Here is a 22,881-nt window from a genome sequence, read left to right as displayed (position 1 = left end):
ACTAATTCCTTAGCATGAGGCTCCAGCTCTTTAGCTATAAACGTTATGAGAAAGTGTCATTTCTCCATTTTATAGATGAAAAAACTGAGGATCAAAGAGATTACACAACTATCTGAAGGTCATATGATGCCCAGGATGGAACCCAGTACCTCACATGTATGAGGCAAATGCTTTACCACTGAGCCAAAACCCCATACATTTATCAATAAACAAAATTTATTCATACCCAAGACAAGTCTCTCCCAAGAACACTGTAGACTTAAACCCTGTGGGTCAACCAATGGGATTGAGACCCCTGTCCTCATAAGGAAACAAGGCGAGGACCTGGCGCAACTTTAGAGACTAGCCCTTTGCTCCTTTCTCCTACTCGCGCGAGAGTTTCCTTCACCGAGCCCCCAACTTGGCTTTGAACTAGGCAGCCGGCTAGGAACTTGAGCGCCGGTCCAAGCCCCGCCCTTGACCCCGCCCCTGGCCACTCCTCGCCGCCGTCGAGGACAGTCCATATCCGCCAGTAACCGCCATTTCCTGTCCAACTCTGGGCGCCGCAGGTCAGTGCAGTGGGGTGGGCTCGGGGTCTCTCCTGGCACCGGGGCTGGCTTGGCTCTCAGAGCCGAGTGGAGGCAGCCAGATTGGGCCTCAGCGGCTAGGACGGCAACAGCCGCGGCTGGGACCTCCGTGGAGGGCACAGCGTCGGTGAACGCTGGGGAACGGTTGCCAGGCAACGGGACGCGAGCGCGGGAGCGCAGGCCCAGTTGGTTGATGCAGGAGCGCGCAACGCTTTTACCGTCGCCCTGTGCTCATCCTGGGGAAGGTGGAAAGGGCCAGACAGCGTGCGTCTTTGGACCCTTGCGCCGGATCCGAGGGGTTGGTGCACGAGGTGCCGAGCCTGTCTTCTGACCTTTTACCCTTGGGCAGGTTAATTCACGTCGCACTTCCTCCGTTCTGATAGAGTTAAATATTTGAGCTGGGAAGAACAGATAAGGGCCTCACACTTGTCACCCATTGTGCATCTGGTGCTATACTAATCCCCAAGATGACCCCCAGATTTATACTACTGTCTGTAGCTCAGAGGAGGACTCTGAGGCTCTGAGGAGTTGTGGCATTAGCCAAGATTATACAACTTGTAACTTGTGGAGATAAGGACTTGGACTCAGAGCAAATAACACAGCTTGTTCTTGGCAAAGTCCTAATTTGCAATTGTAGGTTTCTTACACTACTACCGCACTAAACCTGTGAATCAAAATTAACTACCTGGAGTGTATTTAAAGTACCTGGGCCCTATTCCAGGTTTACTGACTGAGAATCTCTGTGGTTAATTCTGAGGAATCTACAAGCTTCAGAAGATTTTTATAGGTGTGCAGATGAACCTTTGGTTACCACTGAGCACACCGTGCTGCCTTCCCACTCAAAACCAAAGGTGGGGTAGTAAATCTAAAGTACCTTGGAGAGGATTTGAGAAGAGATGCTGGTGCAATGTGGCATCAGGTTCGAATCCTGCAGGCAAGGATTCACTCCCTGAAAAAAGCTTCATTCCCGGAAAAAGCCAGAATCATTAAGTGTGGACATTGAAATGCACATTGTCCCATCTCTGGTTACCTGTTACACCACTAGGTCCAAGCTTCTGACTCTGGGTCTTTTCTGACCAAAAGCAGGAATTAGTGCCCTCTATCCCTGGTGTCCTATTACCTGCTCTCCTGATCTCCTTCTCCCCAGGTCCCTCAATCACAGTGGTTGCTGTTGGCTTTAGAGTAATTATTTGCAGAGCAGTTTTTCTAGCAAAGGCAGCTGGCAGCTTTCTGAAGTATTGTCACAAATGAGTATCCCTTGGACTTAAACAGCAGTCAGAGTGAAATGGATCACCCTGCTGTTATTCATGACATTTATTTATAAACACAAATATGTCCTAAACAATAATCACTTGGCTCTTGGTTTTAGAAGGCTAATAAACCTGACAGTTCTGTTTAGTGTTTTATTAATTTCATCATTTATCCTGCCTCCCTTAGGGATTCTGGTCTACAATGGCTGATGATCAAGAGAAAGATTTGCAGAAATTTCTAAAAAATGTGGATGAAATCAGTAAGTAACAGTAAATCATATACAAATTAAATTTTGCTTTGGAGAGGTGGTGTGGCTAAAGAGAAATGATTATGTTAGTTCCTGGGTTGTCTGACAGATTTATGATTTAAAGAAAAAAAATGTAATTGAAGTTAAACAGAAAAAATATTGAGAAATTTATATTATAGCCTCAAGCGGTATTTTCTGCTGTTAATTGGTAGCATAGAAGCTGTTAACCTTCCGATTAGAATTCAGGCTGACAGCTCTCCTCCATATTTTGTTCCCTTTCGTCAAGAGGAGCTGCTCTTTTCTCATCACCAGTGAGCCTGGCTGTCCCTTCAAGGAGACCATTGATCAGTCTGGGAGCCCTTCTGTTTTAGAGTAGAGCCATTTCTGCTCTTGAGCTGCAGATGCAAAATGAAAGGCTTTCCCTCAGAGTCCATCAAAGGACCTGGATGACTTATGATCATTATCCTCTTCTCTTCCCCTCTTGGCAAGAAGACCCTTCTGCAACATGAAGAAGGGACCTCAAAAAAAGCGTACTCTGATCCCACACGTTGCATTCAATATTCTAAGCCAGACAGTTCCTCTTGAGATTTCAGGGAACTTGTTCCATGCTAGAAACAAACAAGCCAACAAGAAAACAACCTGACATAGTAAATAGAAATACTATAAAGTGCTGTTTCCAGTGGATTGTATGGGTACAAAGAATAAAATGTTTTTAAAGTAGTTTGGGTAATCTCAAACTGATACATACTGGTATGTTCTTTATGTCCTCATGGACTGCTCCTCTGCTCATCCTTGAACACTGGTCCATGAGTTCTGGCCCTGGCCCAGTGCTCACCTGCCTCTTCACATGGATTTAACTCCACCTGCTTGCTGGTGACTCCTGCATCTAAATTGCTACCCAGGCTTCTTTTCAGAGCCTGGACTTCTATGGTCAACTGCCACATCCACTGTGTCCCCAAAATACCCCAGCCTTAATGTGTCCAGAATTGAATCATCATCCCTTTTATCCTCTGCTCTCTTCCTTCCCAATAAACCCTGCCTTTCTTAACTCCCCCTCCCCCTAGAAATCTAACCCTCTCAACTCACCTCCAATCAGCCTTGACCTTTGGTTTCTCTGCCCAGCACCATCCTCTCCAGCCCTCTCTTTGTGCCATTCCTCTCAGCAGACTTTCAACAACTCCCTAATTGTTGTTTCTGCCATCAGCTTACTTCCCACAGAGTAATGTATCTAAAATGCAAATGTGGGCCAGACACTTCTCTGCTTGGATTCCTTTGCAGTCAAAATAAATTCCAAACTCCCATCAGGACCTCAGTCCTCACATGACCTTTTCTTACCTCTCTCATCTCTTCCTACCTCACACTTAAGCAGCAGCATTTCCTCTGCTTTCCCTTCCTTTTTTACCTGTCTTAACTTTTATTCGTACTGAGAATTCATTCGGGAATCATTTATACTAGTATCATTCACTAGAACTTTCTATGATGATAGAAACGTCTGATAATCTGCGCTTTCCACTGTGGTAAACAAACTAGCCACATGTGACTAGTGAAGATCTGAAATGTGGCTAATATGACTGATGAACTGAATTTCTCATTTTATTTCATTTAGAACAAATTTAAACATAGAGCTACAAGTACAGATTCTATACATTTATTTCTTGGGCTTCCACTATGTTGAGTATTGCTAAACACTATAGGGTACAGTAAAAAATTATTTTCCTTTTTTATATCTATAGTTCAGTGAGAAAAACAGTAAGAAATTTTGAGATGATATATGACAAAAAGAAAGGCATGCAAAGTACAAGAGAGAGAGGATCACAATTTGGGGGATCACGTTAGTTTTCTAGGGCTGTTGTAAGAAAGTACATAGACAGCATGGCTTATACAACAGAATTATATTTTTTTTTTTTTTCACTGTTCTGGAAACTGGAACTCCAAGAACAAAATGTTAGCAGGTTGGTCTCTCCTGAGTCCTCTTTCTTTGGCTTGTGGACAGCTTTACTTGCTGGGATTTGCATAATTATCTCTTTGTGCATGTTCTTACAACGACAACAGTCATATTGGATAATGGCCCTACCTTTTAACCTAATTGAATCACATCTTTAAGCCCTTTGTCCAAATATAGTTACATCCGGATTTAGGGCCTCATCATAATTTTTTTGGGAGGGTGGGCTTGGGGAGGAAGACACAATTCAGTCCATAGCAGTGGTAAAATAAGGTTTGCCTGAAGAAGTGAAATAACTGAAGAACAAGTTGGAGTTGGCCATTGGGGAGAGGACAAGAGTCTTCCAGATGGGAAATAAGAAGGCAGGGAAGCTGGGAGCTGCAGACAGAGTGTGGTGCTTCTTAGAAAGGGAAGGAATGGAAAGTCCCATGTGACCAGAGAGAAGAGAGCCAGATAAGGAAGTGAGGAGATGCCAGATAAGGAAGAACTTGAAAGTTGTTATAAGGAATTTGTGTTTACCAAAAGCAATGGGCAGCCTTTAAAGGGGTTGCTTAGAACCGAAGCATGATCAGATTTATGCCTTAGAAAATGCTCTTCAGCCGTGGTGTGGAATGTGAACTGGAGTGGAGAAGGAAACATACGAGAGATGTGAGGAGGCCATTACAGTACTGTAGGAGAAGAGATAATGGCTGCCCTGGGAGTGATGGCAGTAGGAATGGACATAATAGACAAATTTGAGACATATTCAGAAGTTATATTCAAACAAGCTTTGGCGTCCAATGGCTTTTGGGGTAAGGGAGAACGAAGACTCAGAGGTGAGTTCAGAGACTTGAATGGCAGGTGGAGATTGGGCTATTTGCCGAGATAGGGGCATTTGAACAGACTTATGAGGAAAGAAGATGGACATATTAGGTTTGATGAGTAAGATCTCTTAGGAAAGATGTTCAGAGAACAATTGGCTCTTTTTTCTTCTGAGCCTGGGAGAGGCATGTCTGAACTTAAGAACACAGAAAAGTTAAACCTTGAGAATTGGAAAGTGCTATTCAAAATAGATGTTGAATATTAATATCAGACAAAAGACTTTAAAGCCAAGGCCATACTTAATTTTTTTCAGTTTTATATAAGGATTAAATAACAAAATTATTTATTTTTATGATGTACAGTATGGTGTTTTTTAAAATTTTTTAATTCTAACTTGTTATATATGACAGCAGAATGTATTACAATTCATATTACACATATAGAGCACAATTTTTCATATCTCTGGTTGTACACAAAGTATATTCGAACCATTCGTGTTTTCATACATGTACTTAGGGTAATGATGTTCATCTCACTCCACCATCATTTCTAACTCCATGCCTCCTCCTTTCCCCTCCCACCCCTTTTTTGATGTATGCATATGTTGTAAAGTGATTAAGGCAAGCTAATTTAACCTATTCATCACTTCATATACTTACTATTTTTTCTCGGTGAGAGCACCAAAGAACTATTCCCTTAGCAGTTTTAAGATATATAGTATATTGTTATCAACCATAGTAGGCACGCTGAACGGTAGAGCTGCAAAACATTCTCCTGTCTGACTGAAATTTTGTACCATTTGACCAATATCTTCCTGTTCTTTCCACCCCCAGCCTCTGACAAACACCATTTTAAAAAAAATCTTTATTTTATTTTTATGTGGTGCTGAGGATCGAACCCAGCACCCTGCACATGCCAGGCGAGCGTGCTACCACTTGAGCCACATCCCCAACCCAACACCATTTTACTCTGCTTCTGAATTCAACTTTTTTGGATCCTACATATAAGTAAGATCATACAGTTCTTGACTTTCTGTGTCAGCTTACTTCCTTTAACATTGTGATTTCAGTTCTAACCATGTTGTCCTAAATTACAAGATTCTTCCTTTTTAAGGCTTAATAGTATACACAGACCTACACTTCACATTTTCTGTTTATCTGTTGGTGGACAGTTGGAGTGATTCTATATCTTGGCTACTGGGAACAATACAGCAATGAATATGGAATGTAGATTCCCAACATACTAATTTTAATTCTTTTGGATACATTTCCAAAAATAAGATTTATGGATCATATACTAGTTCTATTTTTAAATTTTTGGTTTCAAGCAAGACTTTAGTTCTAATGCCAAAATAAACCTATCAAAATATATGCAAGGTCTCTGTGGAGAAAATTACAAAATTACAAAATTTAATTGCAACAGATCCCGGTGGTAAAAGCTAGAACAATTTGAGTAACAAAATCAACATTGTATTTGGTTATCATCCAAAGTATAAAATAAATTCCATGAGTTCATACTGGTATATATAATTGAATAAATAAATAAGTAAACAAGTAAGACAAATCTTTCATTCTGATGAATTCCAAATAATTTATGTAGATATCCTTCTTTAATGAGGTGGAGCAAGACTTCCCACCTCATACATACAAATGAGATACATTAAGTGGCTTGCTTCTAAAGAACACAGTCTGACAAGGAATATGGAAAAATAACTTTACAATGGAAAAGAGCTGATAAGCAAACAGTATTAAATAAGTAATCCAGGTTAACATGATAAATCATGTTAATAGCATGTACCCTTGATATGGTGTGCTTTGGTCTTCCTTCCCACAACTGTAATCCTAGACTACCCATGAGAAACATGTCAGATAAACCCAAATTGATGACACTGTACAAAATGCCTGGTTAGCACTTCTGAAACTATCAAGGTCATCAAGAACAAGGAAAGTTTGAGAAATTGTGATGGCCCCGAGAAGCTGAATGACTGAATGTAGTATGGTATGTGGATGAGATCCTGAAACTGAAAAAGACAGTAAAGAGAAACCAATGAAATTAGAATAAAATGTGGAGTTTAGTTAATAAAAATTTTAAGTAAAAGACAAAATAATATCCATATAAATGGAGACTTTTTAAAATCATGAATGGGAAGATCCATTTGGTTCTCAAATTATTTCATCTAGTCAATACAATTGAGAACATCCCTAAAGTGGTTTGTGCTAAAATTCAATAAGGTGATTCCACAGTTCATATGGAAGAATAAAGATCAAGAAAAATTAAGAAATTTCTATAGGACAAAAAAGAGGGAGAACTCTTCCTAGCCAAAATTCAAGATTATTATAAAACTACAGTAATTATAGCATGGAGGTTTAGGGTTGGAAAAACAAGCAGTCCAGTGGAAAGGAATGAAGAGCCTAGAGCAGATTGACAGCAGGCTGACAAGGACAAGACACAATCAGTGGAGAGAACAGGAGCCTCCACAGATGCTCCCATGTTACACAGAAATCAACTCCAGGTGGATCACAAACATTAACCGGAAAAATAAGCCTTTAGAAAGAAGAGACCACATTTGTAACCTTAATGGCACAAAAGGCATAAATCACAAAAGATTGGTGTATATAACATTAAAATTAAAAGGAAATCTCTTTGACAAAAGTTTCAAACAAACAAATGAAAACACAGTTCATACTAAAGGAGACAATGTTTACAAATCCATGGTAACCAGTTTAGAAGATATCAAGGAATCATATAAAGACATACAAAAGGGATAAATGACCAGTAAAAAAAATTGGCCAAAGACAAGAACAGATACTTCACAGAAGCTGCTGTCCAAATGGTCTGCAAATCAATAAGAGACTTAATCCCAGTCATATTCAGCAAAATGCAAATTAATGAGATACCTTTCCCATCCACCGGAGTGACAACAATGTGAATGTTTGATATTAGCAAGCTTTGACAAAAATGTGGAGGAATGGGAAGACTTTTTTGTACATTGCTGTAGGAATAAAAATTGGTGTAGCTATATCTTAATCTATAACATGTGCACAAGGTAATGTATGCATACAGGTATGCTGTATTTATTTGCTGTAGCAAAAAGTAACCTGGATATGTTAATAAGAGTGGATCAAGTATGGTACATACAATGATTAAAGTGAATTACCTGGAGCCAAATGCACCAAGAACAAATCTCTAAAGCATATTAAGAGATAAAGTAGGTAGCAGAAGAATGCACATTCTATAAAGTTGTTTATTAAAAAGTATAAACACACACATATCAGATCCTCTGATGGATTGGGGAAATGGTCATGAATTCTCTTCTTCCTATCAAGGGTGGAGTCCTGGATTGGCCATGTGACTTGTTTAGCCAAAGTGATGTTTACAAACATGACACAAACAGAAACCTAAAAGCACAAACATTGGGGCTTGCTTTCTTGGCTACCCCTGCTGGGATGAGATACCCTTTCCCTAAATGTTCCTATTGCTCCAGCCAAAGCCAGACAACTTTCCCAAGCAGAGCAACTTAGATGACTGATAACTGAAACGTGAGCCCAGCTGAAACTCGGAGAACTAGCAGCTAAGTCCAATTCAAATGACTGACCCAGAGAATTGGAAACTAAATAAAGCTAGACAAATGGTGTTTTTCAGTCAGTAAATTTCAGGATGGTCTGTTATACAGCAAAAACTCAATGGTACAAATATTAGACAGTAAAACATGCTGGAGAAAGGATATATATGAACTGATAGATGGTATGGAAAAAAGTACCTCATTTTATGAATATTTAAAGTATTTTACAACTAAAATTTGAAGTAACTTTCCTTGGAAAGTTAGTGGGAAATGAAGAAATGGTAATGAGAAAATACCTTTAAGAAATTATTCATGTACAGAGGAGACAGGGGGGTTGGGGGAGTTAAAGTGTGTAAAACATCTTTAGGGGGAAGCTGATTGACTGGGTTGGAAATATTGACGAGATGGAATAATTAATTGGTGATGCAGGGTTCCTGTTTATGTTAAACAGGATGGAATGGGATCAGGATGGTGGGATCCTGAGCACAAGATGAGTGATAAACCTCACTGGGGAGGAGGGACACCTTTTACTTGTGGTAGGAAGAATGGATGGGTGTAGATGTAGGCAGTTTTATAGTTTTGATGACAGGAAGTTGTTGAAAGAGTTTCTTTCTGATGTCAGCCCTTCCCTCTCTGAGTAAATTAGTAGGATCATCTGTTTGGGATAGTGGTGTTTTAATTGCAAAAAGCTTGAAAGTCCTTGGGGAATAGTAGAATGCCTTGCTAGTAGGATTGATGGCCATCACTGAAGGTCCAATGGAGTTAAGACCAGTTTTCCCAGGCATTTCTTTCTCTATAAGTACCCAGCATCCCGAATAAAGGCTGAGAAAGGTGGATCCTTGGATTCATCTAGAGTTGGAACTTTGTGTGGCTTAAGTGAGATGGGAGGGCAGGATGGCTGCCAAGGGGCGGACTGTGGAATCTGAGTTTGGAGGCAGTACTATGAAAATTGTTTTGTGATCTCAGAGCTGCCTGTACCTTACTCCCACACAAGATTATAAGTTCTTTTAAAACAGGATATTTTTATTTATCATAGTTATCTGCAGCATTCAGCACAATATCTAACTCTGAATAAGCTCTCCAAAAATTATTGTTGAATTCACTAACGGCTTAAAACTATTCCTTGAAGCCCAGAGTTAAATTCTTTTGTAGCCTTTTCCATGCAAAACAAATCCTGTTCTGAATTGTTTCATATTGGTTCTAATTGCTCTGTTTTGTTTCTCATTGCCTTATTTTCCTTCTTTAAGTTCCCCCCCATTAATTTTATACACTGTCCTTCTAATGAATGGAGTCTTTCCTTTTGAAGACCTCTTTTGATTGATTCACATCTGATTTCTCCTCTAGCCACTTTAATTCAGGAGATGAATTCTGATGACCCAGTTGTTCAACAGAAAGCTGTCCTCGAGACAGAGAAGAGACTACTGCTCCTGGAGGAACACCAAGAGGAGGACGGGTGCAAGACCACCTTGAACAAGACGACGATCAGTCCTCCACAAGCTCCTGCAGAGGTTTCTTTTTCTATTGCAGACTTATATAAGTAGGTACAGCAGGAAGACCTGCATTGAGGCAGTCATTTAATTTCAAGCTATCTGGTGAAGCTGAAATACTCTCTTATTCCTTAGATTCACCAGACTCATTTTCCATAAGGAAGTATAAACTCTTGATATTTTGCCCCCTTCATCTTTCTGGATCATCTATAAACAACCTTTGTGTTTGTTGTAATGAGAGTTTGGCCTCTACCCCCTGAGCATGTATGCCATATTTAAGCTGTACTGTTAAAGTAATAAATTCTACTAATTCATATTTCTAACTCATGCAGCCACAGATGGAGTCCCTTAACCTGGATACCCTTGCTTTTCCAAACTCAACCCCATAACAACTGCACCCACAACCAGATCTCCTAATTTAAAGCAAGCTCCCTAAATTTTGGACCTTTCCATATTAGTGGTTAAAGGAAATGACTTGTCTCCTCATTTATAATCTATTTGCCTTCTTGGTTTGTATACCTATAAATCAGAGAGTGGTTTTTGAAATTTGTTTCTTTGTTTTTATGAACGCCTGTGTCTTACAGAATGCAGATGAATTAAGCCCAGGTAAGAACAGCATCTCTTTTCCCAATGAGTATTATTTGTTTAGGATCATTTTTTTTATTGATTATAACTTCTAGACCTTTAAATTATAGCTTTTAGGCTTACAAATAACCAATGAACAAAATCCACTGATCACACAATTCTGGTACTAGTGGTCAGAGGGAAAAGTGCTCAGACGCTTTTCTGTATTTTCTCCTGACCAGTCTTCTGTAAACTGACTTCAGTTATTATACATCATCCAATTTACTCTTAGGGAATTCAGATATTTTCTGTCTTGCTCAGCTCCACAGCTCATTATGCTAAATGGAACAAAAAAAAATGTCTCTCTTCAAAGAAAAAAATCTTTTAAAAGACATAATTCAAATTTGAAGCATAGTCATAGCCATCATGTATAATAATACATCACGCAGATTACCATTTAATGTCAAATTAAGAAAAATGTCATTTTAGCTGCCTCAGAACCGTATGTGTGCATGTGTGTGCCTGTGCCTACGTGTGTGTGCATGAGAAGTGTGGCTGTAAAACTCTAAAGTAACTCTTTTTGGCATTTGAGTTAAAGAACTGATTATACTATTTGGGTTTTTCTTTTGGCTGTTTGAAATTACTCTGCCATCAGAGGCCTTCTTGGCATCTGTGGAGAAGGATGCGAAGAAGCGAGCCAAGAGAAGAAGGGAAAACAAAGTCTTAGCAGATGGTAATTATCAGTCTTTACTTTTCATTGCTGAACGATTCATGCTGTAAAGAGCATGCGAGAGTCTGTTATGATGTTTGAGGATATTAAAAGTCCCAGGCAGTGGGTTCATCATGGGCCTGTGGCAGTGGGATCTGTCCAGGCGGAAGTCATTGGGGGTCTGTTCTCTGCTCCTGCATCAAGGCACAACTAGTAGGACACAGCCTTAGTCGCCCTCCGCAGTCAGCCCACCTCCTAAAGCATATGGGCTTAGGGGATCAGATTCCTGAAGAGTGCTTGGAAAGTAGGGAGGGAAGGGAGTGGCTCCACCAGTAGCCTGAGATGTGTATTATGTATGAGGTGTAGACGAAGAAGTCAGAAAGAAAAATGAAATGAGAAAACAGAATTGTGAGAAAGGAAGGGAGAAATAAAGGATAAGAAAGACACATGTCATGTGTTGGGGGTGAGAGACCTATGCCAACAGGTGCTTTCAGTTTTGCTGAGAGCCATAGCCAAGTAGGAATGACGCATGGCATTTTTGGGTTGAAAGGTGACCCTGCTCAGGGATTAAGGTGGCTCCGGGTTTAGGGTAGATCCTGCTGGAATAGGGCAGCTCCAGGTTTAGGGTGGATCCTGCTGGGATTAGGGCGTATCCTGCTGTCTCAGGCACCCGCTTTTTGGAGTTCCCGTTGAGTTCTTCCGGGGTTCTGAGAAAATTGGTATGCAGAGCCCGGTGGAGGGAGTGTATTTTCCCAGAATGTGCGTGCAGAGTATCGGTGAGAGTTCGGGAATAAAGAGTTGCTCTTTGAATCTACAAGGCTGTGTGGTGGCTCAGTTATTTGGTGCCCAGCCAGACTGCGGCACAGTTTCTTATGTCGCCAGTGGTCTGTGTGCTGCGGATCTGCATGAGTCCATATTTGTTAGAACACTAACTATGGGACCCCGTTTATGAGACATTGGTCTCTGTGACAGTATTGGAGTGGTTCTGAGCCTTGATGCAAAAAGAGTCACTTTCTTTAAGAAGCTACTTAAAAGTCTTACAAAAAAAAAAAAAGAAAGAAAACAAAGAAGATAGTCCTGAAATACATGCAGAGAGAAAAGAGTTAATTGCCATTTGGGTCAATGGCAGCTAAGATCTTCAAGTGGAATTGGAAAAATCAGGGAAGAATTTTCTAATGTACAGTGAGAGCTCAGTTGTATGACTGTTATTTTCATAGCCCTGAAAGAAGAGGGGAATGAAGCCTTTGTCAAAGGTGACTATGAGACGGCAATCCTGCACTACAGCCAGGGCTTGGAGAAGCTGAAGGACATGAAAGTGCTGTACACCAACCGAGCCCAGGTCAGTGAGCTGCGGATTTACCCAGGGTTCTTAGAGAATGGTTGTCCCTGAACTTGAAAAACAAGTTGAAGACAAAACTAGATATTTTTTAGGCTTTACCAGCCTAACAGGTAAACCAACTGTTTACCAGCTGGCCCTTGATTTGTATGTGGAGTGTACCAGTTTCCACAGTATTCACACCACAATCTACTTTTAAGTTCCTGATGGGAGGTCACTGGAGGAGGAGGACTGGGAGGAACTATATAGCATCATGGCATCAGCTCCTTCCACAGAGTACATCCTCCCCAGCACATCCCTGAGGATGACCAGGCGCTTTCCTATGTGGATAAAGGAGAAAACCAGTAGAATGTAATAACCTGTGAGACCTTGTCATTCTGCCACCACTCAATTCCACTGGCCTCCTGTTTTGGTGATAATCTTAACTCCTAAAAGCTACTCCTTTGTGACTGTCTTATTCATCATATCCATCCCTCTTTAAGATTGAAATCCTGTGACTGAAGTAAACTAGGTAGCTGATGGAAATAGAGCCAGTTTTTCAGAAATTTGGATTTTCTAAAATCCCTTTCATCTCAGATTTGTATCATAGGGGTTCACAGTCACTTGGAACACCAGGTAAAAACCATCACAGGTGTTCATTTCCTGCTACTTAATTACAGGACAAAGCTGATAGCTCTTAGTTGAAACAAGAATGTCACCTGTGACCCCATCATTGAAAAGTAGTTGAGTTTTTATGGGGTAGAGGTCTCCTTGGTCAGGCCTGAAAAACTGGCAGATTCATGGCATGATTGTCTGATTGTTAGGACCTGTCAGCAAGGACCTGTGTGAGGTGAACTGGATACCACATCTTTCTCCAGAGGAAGAGTGTGCAGCAGAGTCCCTGTCATTGACAATCTCTGTAACTCAAGATTAAATGTCTGGTTGGGGTGTATTGAGGAAGAGTATGGAAAGCAAGAAACAGGACATTGGGAAGCCAGAGTCTAGGGAGTGACGATGTAACCTCATTAGTTTAGCGGTTTGAATACATCGCACTAGAGTTGAGGTGTCATTTATCTACCTCCATTTGTGGAGAAAACTTGTTAAAGGAAGTGAACTGATAAATAAGGTAGCCTGAAGCCGATTTGGCAGTTTACATTTTATCACCCTATCACCCTAACTAGACTATAAATGTGAATCTTTTGAGGGCAAAAACTGCTATATCTTTCCCCACAGTGCTCTATTTATAATGGACATTCCCTAAATTCTGATTGAGTTACATAACATTGGAAGCATAATAAGACCATTTAAGGAATTAAGCTTCTGTTGATGATTCAGAAGAATCATTTAAATGTAAGCAATTAGTATAATAATTACATTTCCTTCTTGTTTATCACCAATTTGGCCCCTAAAAACATCTACCTACTGGTGCTTGTTCAGTCTTGTTGCTCTGAAGTGATTCAAAAGCAATAAAATTGAATTGTTTTTAAAATGTTATATAATTCAGACTTATGTCTAATCGGATTTCCCTAATTCATCTAAATTAGTTACATTTTTTTACTGTACTCAGTTTTAAACAGTTTTTTGATTAATTCTGAAGAATCACATTAGGAGTGAATGTGGATAAATTTAAGTAAATGCAATGAAAAGCTTTGGGAAAGTAATTTCTCCCAGCTTTCCCGAAGAGAAAGCTTATTCAGAGACAAACACAAAATGTGTTGCCTAGTGTTAGGCATCATTTGAACCATTGACTATTTTTAAAATTCCTCCCCTGTTTGCATGCAGGGCTAGAAAACACTTAATAAGGACCCTGTGAATTGAATGTTGCTTGCTAAAGAAAAAAAACCTACCCTTTTATCTCTTTATTTTTCTCCTGAAGCAAATGTTATGATCAATAGATTGCTGGGGTAATTTAGATAAATCTAGAGTTTAATTGCCATTTGGCAAAAGTAGTTCTTCTTAAATGTGGAAAAGCAAAAGAGAATGGAAAAGTTACAGGGTGTTGAATCCAAGCCTTAAAAAAAAAGAAAAGAAAAAAGGACAAAAAGTAAAAAGCTGTGTGGTAAAATTGTTGAAGCCCTGGAAGACTTTTTCAGGGTCTGCATGTATCCTTAATCAGTGTCATAGAGTCATGGCTACAGTTGTCTAGAAGGATGCTAAGTTCTTCCTCACATCCTCTGGCTTTCAAATGCAACCTAAGACCCAGAGGAAAGGATGGTGTTTTATAGAGCAGGCAGCTTAAAGGGTTGTCTTCTTCAGTTAGTACAGAGCCCGAGATAATGAAGGAACAGCACTGCAGCTTCTGTTTTGTGGCAGGGAGCCACACTGCAGAGATTCATTAACTGACTGTTCCCTGCTCCTTCCTCACTTTGGCTGAGAGCTTAGATTCACCCATGAGTTCCAGCACTGACCCTGTAATTGGCCTGTTCATGTAACTATCTCATCTTATTGTTAAGAATGTTGCGGTGCCTTGGCACAGTTTTGATCATGAAGAAGCCTACTTGTGTTGGCTCTATTACTGGTGACTGATGGGACCCTAGAAAATCTACTTATCCTCCAGATGCTTAGTTTTCCTTTCTTACATGAGGTGATCATTGTTACTTCTTGGGGAACTCTAATCTTTGTAGTGCTTCTCAGTAAGAATTTATTGGCCACTTACTGTGTCCAGTAATTAGTAGAGAGCTTATAGTAGTCATTATGCTTATCTTTAAACAGTCTTTCATTTTTTTATTTGCCCCTAGTTCTGGAAACTTTAACTGATTTAAATCCTCAAGTTGGTTTAGTTTAAGTTCATTCAAATTCTAAGTTAATTCTTGAATGTCAAGATTTTCTCCAATTTCAGAAAATTCCAAAAGAGTTTCCAGACACTTCTACTGAGGGTTCATGGTACTGGGCTATTAAATATCAGCCTGTTTCCTATATTTCTTCCTTTTGGATAGGTTCATAAGGACAGAGCAGAATGTTTTCCTTATTAATTTTTGGTAACAGCATTACTGAGATATAATTCACATACCACATAATTCATCCATTTGAAGTGTACAGTTACTGGCTTTTAGTATAAACACAGAGTTGTGCAATCAATGCTTAAACATTTTCGTATCTTCAGAAGAAATTCCACTCTCTTTAGCTGTCACTCTCTACTCTTCCCAATCTCCTCCTGGTCCCCAGCCCTAGGCAACCACTAATCTACTTTCTATCTCTGTACATTTGCCTACTCTGGATATTTCATATAAATGGAATCATATGTTTATCCTTTTGTGACTGCTTTCCCTTAATAAAAAATTCTCAGAGTTCATTCACATTGTAGTATGTATCAGTTCTTTTTTTTTTTTTGGTGAGGGAGAAGTACCAGGGATTGCACTCAGGGGCACTCAACCACTGAGACATATCCCCAGTCCTATTTTGTATTTTATTTAGAGACAGGGTCTCACTGAGTTGCTTAGCACCTCACTTTTGCTGAGCCTGGCTTTGGACTTGTGATACTCTTGCCTCAGCCTCCCAAGCCATTGGGTATATCAGTTCTTTATTCTTTTCCATTGCTGAATTATTTTTCCATTGTATATTTTTCTACAATATTTTTGTTTATCCATAAGTTCATAAACATTTGGACTCTTTGTACTTTTTGACTATTACCAATTGTTCTGCTATGAGCATTTGAGTACAAGTTTTTATGTGGATTTATGTTTACAGTCTTCTTATAATCTAATTACAGGTGAAATTGCAAAATCATTTGGTAACTTTACAGTTAACCACCTGAGGAACTGCCACACTTTTCCAAAGTGACTGCAGCATTTTACATTCCTCCAAGCTGTTCCAGTTTTTTCATGTCATTTCCAACACTTGTTATGTTCTGCCTTTTTGATTCCCTTTATTATTTGGTGTCTTTCTGGAACATTCACAAACAGGGTAGCCTCCAGAATCTAGCTCTTCCTTTGCAGCTGTGGTTATTGTGCTGGACATTTTCTGTTTGTGCCTCTCCATCCTTCTCTGCTCTGCTCTGTGACATGGGGGTTGGCCCACGTAGACTGGTACCTTGGCTTCCCAGCCCTTTTGTTTCCATTTAGATTCAACCAGTGAGATCAGAAGGAAGGAGGAGAGTGAGACTGGGATACTTATTCTGGCTTTTAGCTCCAGCAAAGGTCTCGGCTCACGTCAGGCACTTCGTTTCACACGGATGTTCTCTCCTGTTTTCCACATCGCTCCCTCTTTCTGCCTCCCCAGTTCCAGCTGTGGTGATGGCTGCTCACTGCTAGCCCAGGTTCTGTAACATCCCTTGCCGGTTCCCCTGAGCCCTGCCCTCGCCTTGCAGTTAGTCCTTGTAACAAACTCCTTGCTTGCCCAGTGTTTTCTGATGGGATCTTCCTGATTCAGGGGACAGCAATCACTCCTCACCACCCTTCTCCTTCTATGTTGACTAAAGACTGTGTAATGCAGAGTTGTGTGTGAGTGTCAGCTCTTTGTTTCATTACAGGCTTATATAAAACTTGGAGATTACCAGAAGGCACTGGGGGATTGTGACTGGGCTCTGAAGGTAAGAGAATATTTCCATTCCCCTGTGATAGTGTCAGGCTTGCTGGGCCAGATGTCTTAGTCCTGAAATGGGTAGAAGGGAGCTGCCAGTGTATGATGCTGGGAAAGGCTCTGCAGACAAAGCCTCAGTTTCCTGACCTATCAGGTGGGATAGAATAGAATTGTTGCCAGGGTCCTGATAATGCACGTGAAGTACCTGGTTCCTATTAAGCACTCCAGAGAAGCCACATCGTTATTGGTTTTTTAAGGTTTTATACTGTGGCAGCTCTTTCTTTCCTATTGTGTCATCAGATGCTTTGCCCCATGCCTTGGTGGCAATGACACCTCTCTGGAGCCCTGAAGCTTGTTTCTGCAGTATTGCCATTCTTCCTCATCAGCTTGTGCATTTCCCCTCCAGCCCTAATAATTTAGAACTATAGCATGCTGTCTTTGTAGAGGAATAATCAGAAGAATACTTATTGTTTAACTTCAGTCAAGCCTCAGGCTGTACATGGTGTTCCCTCTGAAATCTGCCAAAATAATCAAAGGTACAGAGAAGTAAGGAATGTTCTGTTTGATTCCCTTTGATTCCCTAAAACCGCATGATCATTTCTTGGACAAGTTATTTTAGATGACTAAATATTTAAATAGCCCCTTATCTATATTCCTGTTACTCTGTCACAGGTGGCTTTAATTAAATAACCAAACTAGCACTTTTCAAATTTATGCACAGAAGTTCTAAAACAGAGGAGAATGAACTTGAGCCCCTGGAGGGTCTACAAACAAGAAACATGGAATTTCTTTTTCATCCTTGGGAATTTTGCATGGCACTCCATAAAAATTTTCTTTTTGTTTTAATATAACAGTATTATTTTAAACAACTTAGAATCAAGGAAAATTGAGGAGGTGGGAGAATATACCAGGTATATCCCATAGAATTTAACTCCTTGGAACAGTACACCGAGCCTAGTCTAATGATCATGGCCTATACCATGAGTACAGTCCATAGCAACCTACTGGCTCCATCTATTTATTTTTTATTGAGGGGGAAGCGAGAGAAACAGGGATGAGCTAGAAATTCACCTTTGCCTATGATAGTTCATAAAACATGCAGGATCTCCTCCAAAATCGACATCTGGAGAATCTGGTTTCTTTATCTCTTAGGAGATATAGTGTATGGTAAGCATTGCCCTGTTGCATTGTGGAGGTTCTTTAAGGTGTGAGGGTTGGTTGCCCAAAGCTGAATAATAATATCAAGTAATAATATCAAATCTTTGCACATCTAGCATAGATCCTCTAACCTACTTTGTCACCTTGATTGATCATGATTTCTTTTTTTTAACCACCATTCTGTAAGGGAAGAGAAAGGCAGGGATGTTTTGCTTGGTTGTTGCAACAATAACAGCAAAACCTGTGATTTGCTGCATTCTCACAACATCCTGTCCTGTTCTGTTCAATACCACTATTTTCCCTATTTTTCTGACAAGGAAGCTTAGCCTTGGAGATGAATTAAGTAACTTAAGCAGGATCACAGAGCTAGTAGGGGTCTTACTGTAAGTCCATGCTCATAACCATCTATTGTAAATGGTCTTTCTCCTGAAACTTTAAGCCCCTTAATCCCTGGGTGTAGATCTCATTTCCCTTCTGTGGAAGAAACAATATCTCCTTGAGGGCCTCCAGGAATCTCTTTTCTTATCTGCAAGGACTAAAAAGGTAAACATACCCTCATGCTGACTCAGGAGAACACACTGGCCTGCTCCCAAATGTTAGCTGAAGCACAGTGTAATTAATGGTGAAACCAAGGCAAAGTAGGCCCAATGGAGCTGACATTAAAAAACGCTGACACTCAGCAGCCAGTCTTGTTAAATGCCCAGCAAGGCTCCCACTTGAAGAGGTTTCGTAAACACTTGGAGGTATGGGAAAAGATGCACACGAAATTCTAAAAACTAGTGACAGTTCTTATGAAACCATGAGATCAAAAAAAGTTTCACTTTCTTTGAAAGTCTTTAAAATATCAGTAGCAATCATCACTGGCACTCCATTATTAATAGGACTAGTGCTTTCATGCCAATTTAATATTTTTTGGTATCTTTGAGTTGGTAGAGATAAGCTCATGTGATCTTTGAGGACTGATGTCCCTTGTGGAGGAAGATAAAGCCGTGAAGTTTGGTTCAATTAGTAAGAATTGTTCCTTTCTTGGTAGAGCACTTCCTGCATAAATGAAATGTGTCTTCCTCTGATGGCAGGATTCCTTTAAAGGGAAGCTGAGATTTACTCAAGAAACTCCTAGCAAGGGCTGACACACCATCAAAGGAGAAAGGCCCAGTAGTAAGAAAGTCAGTGGCCCTTTGCATGGGTATCAGAGTTGGCAAGGTCATAACTACACGCACTTCTTGGTGACTCAGGATAAGGCCAGGGCCCTGAGCTTGGGGCTCACTTGCTTCCTCTGTGTAACCCCAGTGCTCTACCAGGGAATGTGCTGAGCATTCATGTCTCATGAGCTTCAGTGCTGGATTTCCCATTTTTCCTTTGCATGTTTCTTTCCTGCATCCTCAGTTTTGCCCTTCAAGAATTTTAAGTTCATGGCTCTGCTCTTTGCCTTTCTAAACTCATCTCCTCTTATGAGTACAGCTATTATCTCTGCCAATGGCTCTCTGGCCTCCTTAACCATTCTCTCCCTGACCCCCAGCCCCAGGGCTGCTTAGAGGCACCTTCTACAAGTGTCCATTCAGTTGTCTTGGCATCATTGAAATCTAGAAGCCAGCCTTCCCTCTACCTTCCCTCAGTGACCTCCTGCTCAGGATATATCATGTTCTCCAGGCAGCCACACACCGAATTTTGACTTTACATCCTCCTTTAGCTTTACCATTTAGAGTTAGTTGGTGCTGGTGTTTCTTTGACATAGCTCTGGTTTCTGCACTTCCTTCCACTCCCATTGTCACCATGACTTCAGACATTAGCCCTCATTCCATGTGATTGTCTGGTATCCTCACTCATCTCCCTGCCTTTCCCTCCTTTGGTCAGTTCTGCATGCTGCCTCCATCAGTGACTCACCCTTCTCTGGCTTGGCACTCAAGGCCTCCATATGGAATCATGTCTGGCTCACCTTCAAGCCCCATCTTCCCTCCACCCAGCACCTTCCCCTCAGTCTCAGCTGGACTATCCACAGAAGTCCTCTGGACTCTCCCACCTCCAGACCTTGCTCAACCCCTTCTTTCTGTCTCCTCTCTTCACTTCTCCAGTCACTCAAGATCTGCTTTAAATCCCACCTCCTTTCAGACCCTGTTTATACTACATCTCTTTAGACCAGACTTTCTTTGACTGAACTTTTTCAATAGCATTTCTATAGCATCTATATGCTTTTATCTATAGCACACTTATAAAGGAGATCTGATATACTTTTTAAGCCCTTCTTGGGTCTCAAGTTTATAAATGGTCATATTTCAGATTCCAGCTGTTCACTTACTATCCAGGTCATGAAGCTCTCCACCCTCATTTTCTCATCTGTAGAATGAAGATAGAACTGTGCATGCTTCACTGAGGTATTAAAGGGCTTATATGAGATCACAAGAACTATCAATTCAGTGCCTAGAACATGGAGTGGACTGAGAAGTCCCATGTGCTCTTGTCATCGTTACTCCCATTCCCTTACCTGTGAGTCGGGAAATGACAGACATGAAAATGCAGCTCTACAGGCCTCTTCAGCCATTCTTGTTCCCTCTCTTACTACTGTTCTCCTTTTCTTTAAATCTTCTCTTTTGCTCTGAAATGAATTGCTGTTGTTGTAACCACAGCAACAGCAGCTAACCAGACCAATCAAAGTGTTTTACATGATTCTTCCTCATTACAACCTGTGCATTAAGAGAAAGATACTATTATTCTCTTCACTTTCCAATGTGGAAAATAAGTGTCCAAAAAGGCAGGTGACCTGGTCAATAGCCCACTTCTACAGTGAATGGGAGAACAAGGATTTACCCAGAACACTTTAGACTTCTGAGGTGGACCCCGAACCTCATTAAATCTAAACCCTAAGGAGCACCTGATCTGGCACAATGCCTTGCACCTAAATGGGGGTCAATAAAGGTTAACTAACTGGATATTTTAAATTTTAGTTCATGTCTGTGCCAAATTATTCCTTGCAGAATTATAACAATCAATGACATATTCTTAGCCATAAATTTCAATCCTACCTCTTTAATAGGGCAGCCCTTTGGATCTGAAATGATATGAAGGTGGGTTCCCAATTTATCTGGGGATAGTTCCTTCCCGGGGCCACTAAGATCTACTGATAACCCCAGTTGTTTTCCAAAAATCAATTCTCTCTATTCTAATAAACTAGTAGTTCTCAAGTTTGATTGCACAGTTACATTACCTAAAGAACTTAAAAAATTATTTATGTCTGGGCTCCATCCCAGAGAATAATCTAATTGGCGTGGGGTGCAGCCTGATTAGGAATTCTAATGTTTACTTAGTGTCAAGAGCTCTTCTAAGCTAAGACTTTCTGGTTTGTTTCATGAGTAGGACTCATTAAATGGAAATGAAAACTGGCAGGTATCATTAATTTGATAGAGAGCTTACTTGTGCACCCAGGCTCCTTGCAGGCATCAGATGCCTAGAAAAGTTTTAATGTCAACTCGGATAGCTGTCCTGAGAACCAAGCTCTGCCTCACTCTATTAGCTTGGCAGGGAGGGAAGTGGCTAATGATTTTAAATCTTTTGAAATATCTGATCAGTCATTCTCTTTTATGCAGTGTGATGAAAAATGCACAAAGGCATATTTTCACATGGGAAAAGCTCACCTGGCCCTGAAGAACTATAGTGCGGTAAGTTCTGAGAGGAATGTAAGTGGCATGTTTCATCACAAGAATGTTGCTCTGGATTGTCCCACAGAAGGACCATGGTTCTCCACGTTGGTTGGTTAGGTATTAGTCCAGCCGTTAGTGTTTTCCAAGGTAAATCTCAGGATCTTATAGGTGAGGAGGATGTTGGGTGTCAGCTAATGCAACCCCACCAGATGTGGGAATCTCCTTGGCAACATTTTTTTTTTACCAGTGTTCATTCAACTTCTGAGGAGAAAATACATAGCAAAAAGAGAAAACAAAATTTATTTTAATCTCATCCCCCAAAGCCAGTCTGTCTATCTTATATACACATATGTGTGCTAAGATACATGTTCTTAATAGCAGCTTTATTGAGATATAATTCTTATACCATACCATTTACCTATAGAAGGTATACAATTGATGGGTTTTAGTACTTTCAAAGAATTGGGCAACCATCACCACAGTCAATTTTCAGACATTTTTTTCACCTCTAACCTGTACCCAATAGCAGTTACTCTCCTCAACATCCCCACCTCAACCTTGGGCAACTTCTAATCTTTTTGCCTGTTCTAGACATTTCATATAAAATAGAATCATACAATATGTTGTTTTTGTGATGGATGTTTTTTATTTAATAAATGTTTAGTATACATCAGTTTTTCATTCCTTTTTTTTTGGGGGGGGTTATCAGGGATTGAACCCACTTATGCTTTACCATTGAGCCACATCCCCAGCCCTTTAAATATATATATATATATATATCTCAAAAAATATATATATACATTTTGAGACAGGGTCTTGCTAGGTTACTTAGAGCTCCACTCATTTGCTGAGGCTGGCTTTGTATTTGCAATCCTCCTGCCTCAGTTCCTTTTTATTGCCCAGTAACGCTCCATTATATGGGTATATTATTATGGTTAGGATGTGAGGCATCTCCCAAAAGCTCTGTGTGAAACAATGTGAGAAGGTTCAGAGGAGAAATGATTAGATTTGGAGAGTCTTAACCCAACAGTGAATTAATCCCTGTGGGATTAACTGAGTGGTAACTAGAGGCAGGTGGGGTGTGGCTGGAGGAAGTGGTTAATTGGAGGCATGGCTGTGGGGTATA

The 22,881-nt window shown here is 40.4% G+C and overlaps 1 protein-coding gene across 2 annotated transcripts in view; it reads left to right on the top strand.

The window, feature by feature from the left end:
* Positions 1 to 473: 473 nt before the first annotated feature.
* Ttc12 (tetratricopeptide repeat domain 12) overlaps positions 474 to 22,881 on the top strand; it is a 46,967-nt gene continuing 24,559 nt past the window's right edge. Inside the window, exons 1-8 of one of the 2 annotated variants that reach the window (XM_046465433.2) lie at positions 474 to 548; positions 2,004 to 2,076; positions 9,714 to 9,877; positions 10,441 to 10,462; positions 11,076 to 11,153; positions 12,347 to 12,468; positions 16,913 to 16,972; positions 21,702 to 21,773. In XM_046465433.2, the coding sequence (XP_046321389.1) occupies positions 2,019 to 2,076; positions 9,714 to 9,877; positions 10,441 to 10,462; positions 11,076 to 11,153; positions 12,347 to 12,468; positions 16,913 to 16,972; positions 21,702 to 21,773 (576 nt within the window). In that variant the 5' untranslated portion in view covers positions 474 to 548; positions 2,004 to 2,018. Of the gene's footprint in view, positions 549 to 607; positions 878 to 2,003; positions 2,077 to 9,713; positions 9,878 to 10,440; positions 10,463 to 11,075; positions 11,154 to 12,346; positions 12,469 to 16,912; positions 16,973 to 21,701; positions 21,774 to 22,881 lie in introns of those variants that run through there. The other variant, XM_046465439.2, reaches the window with a different exon arrangement.

Source organism: Marmota monax, unplaced genomic scaffold (genome assembly GCF_021218885.2).
Source record: "Marmota monax isolate L192 unplaced genomic scaffold, Marmota_monax_Labrador192_F-V1.1 WCK01_AAM20220418_F8-fsc00045, whole genome shotgun sequence".
Lineage (NCBI taxonomy): Eukaryota > Metazoa > Chordata > Mammalia > Rodentia > Sciuridae > Marmota > Marmota monax.
This window is presented reverse-complemented; position numbering and strand designations above follow the sequence as displayed.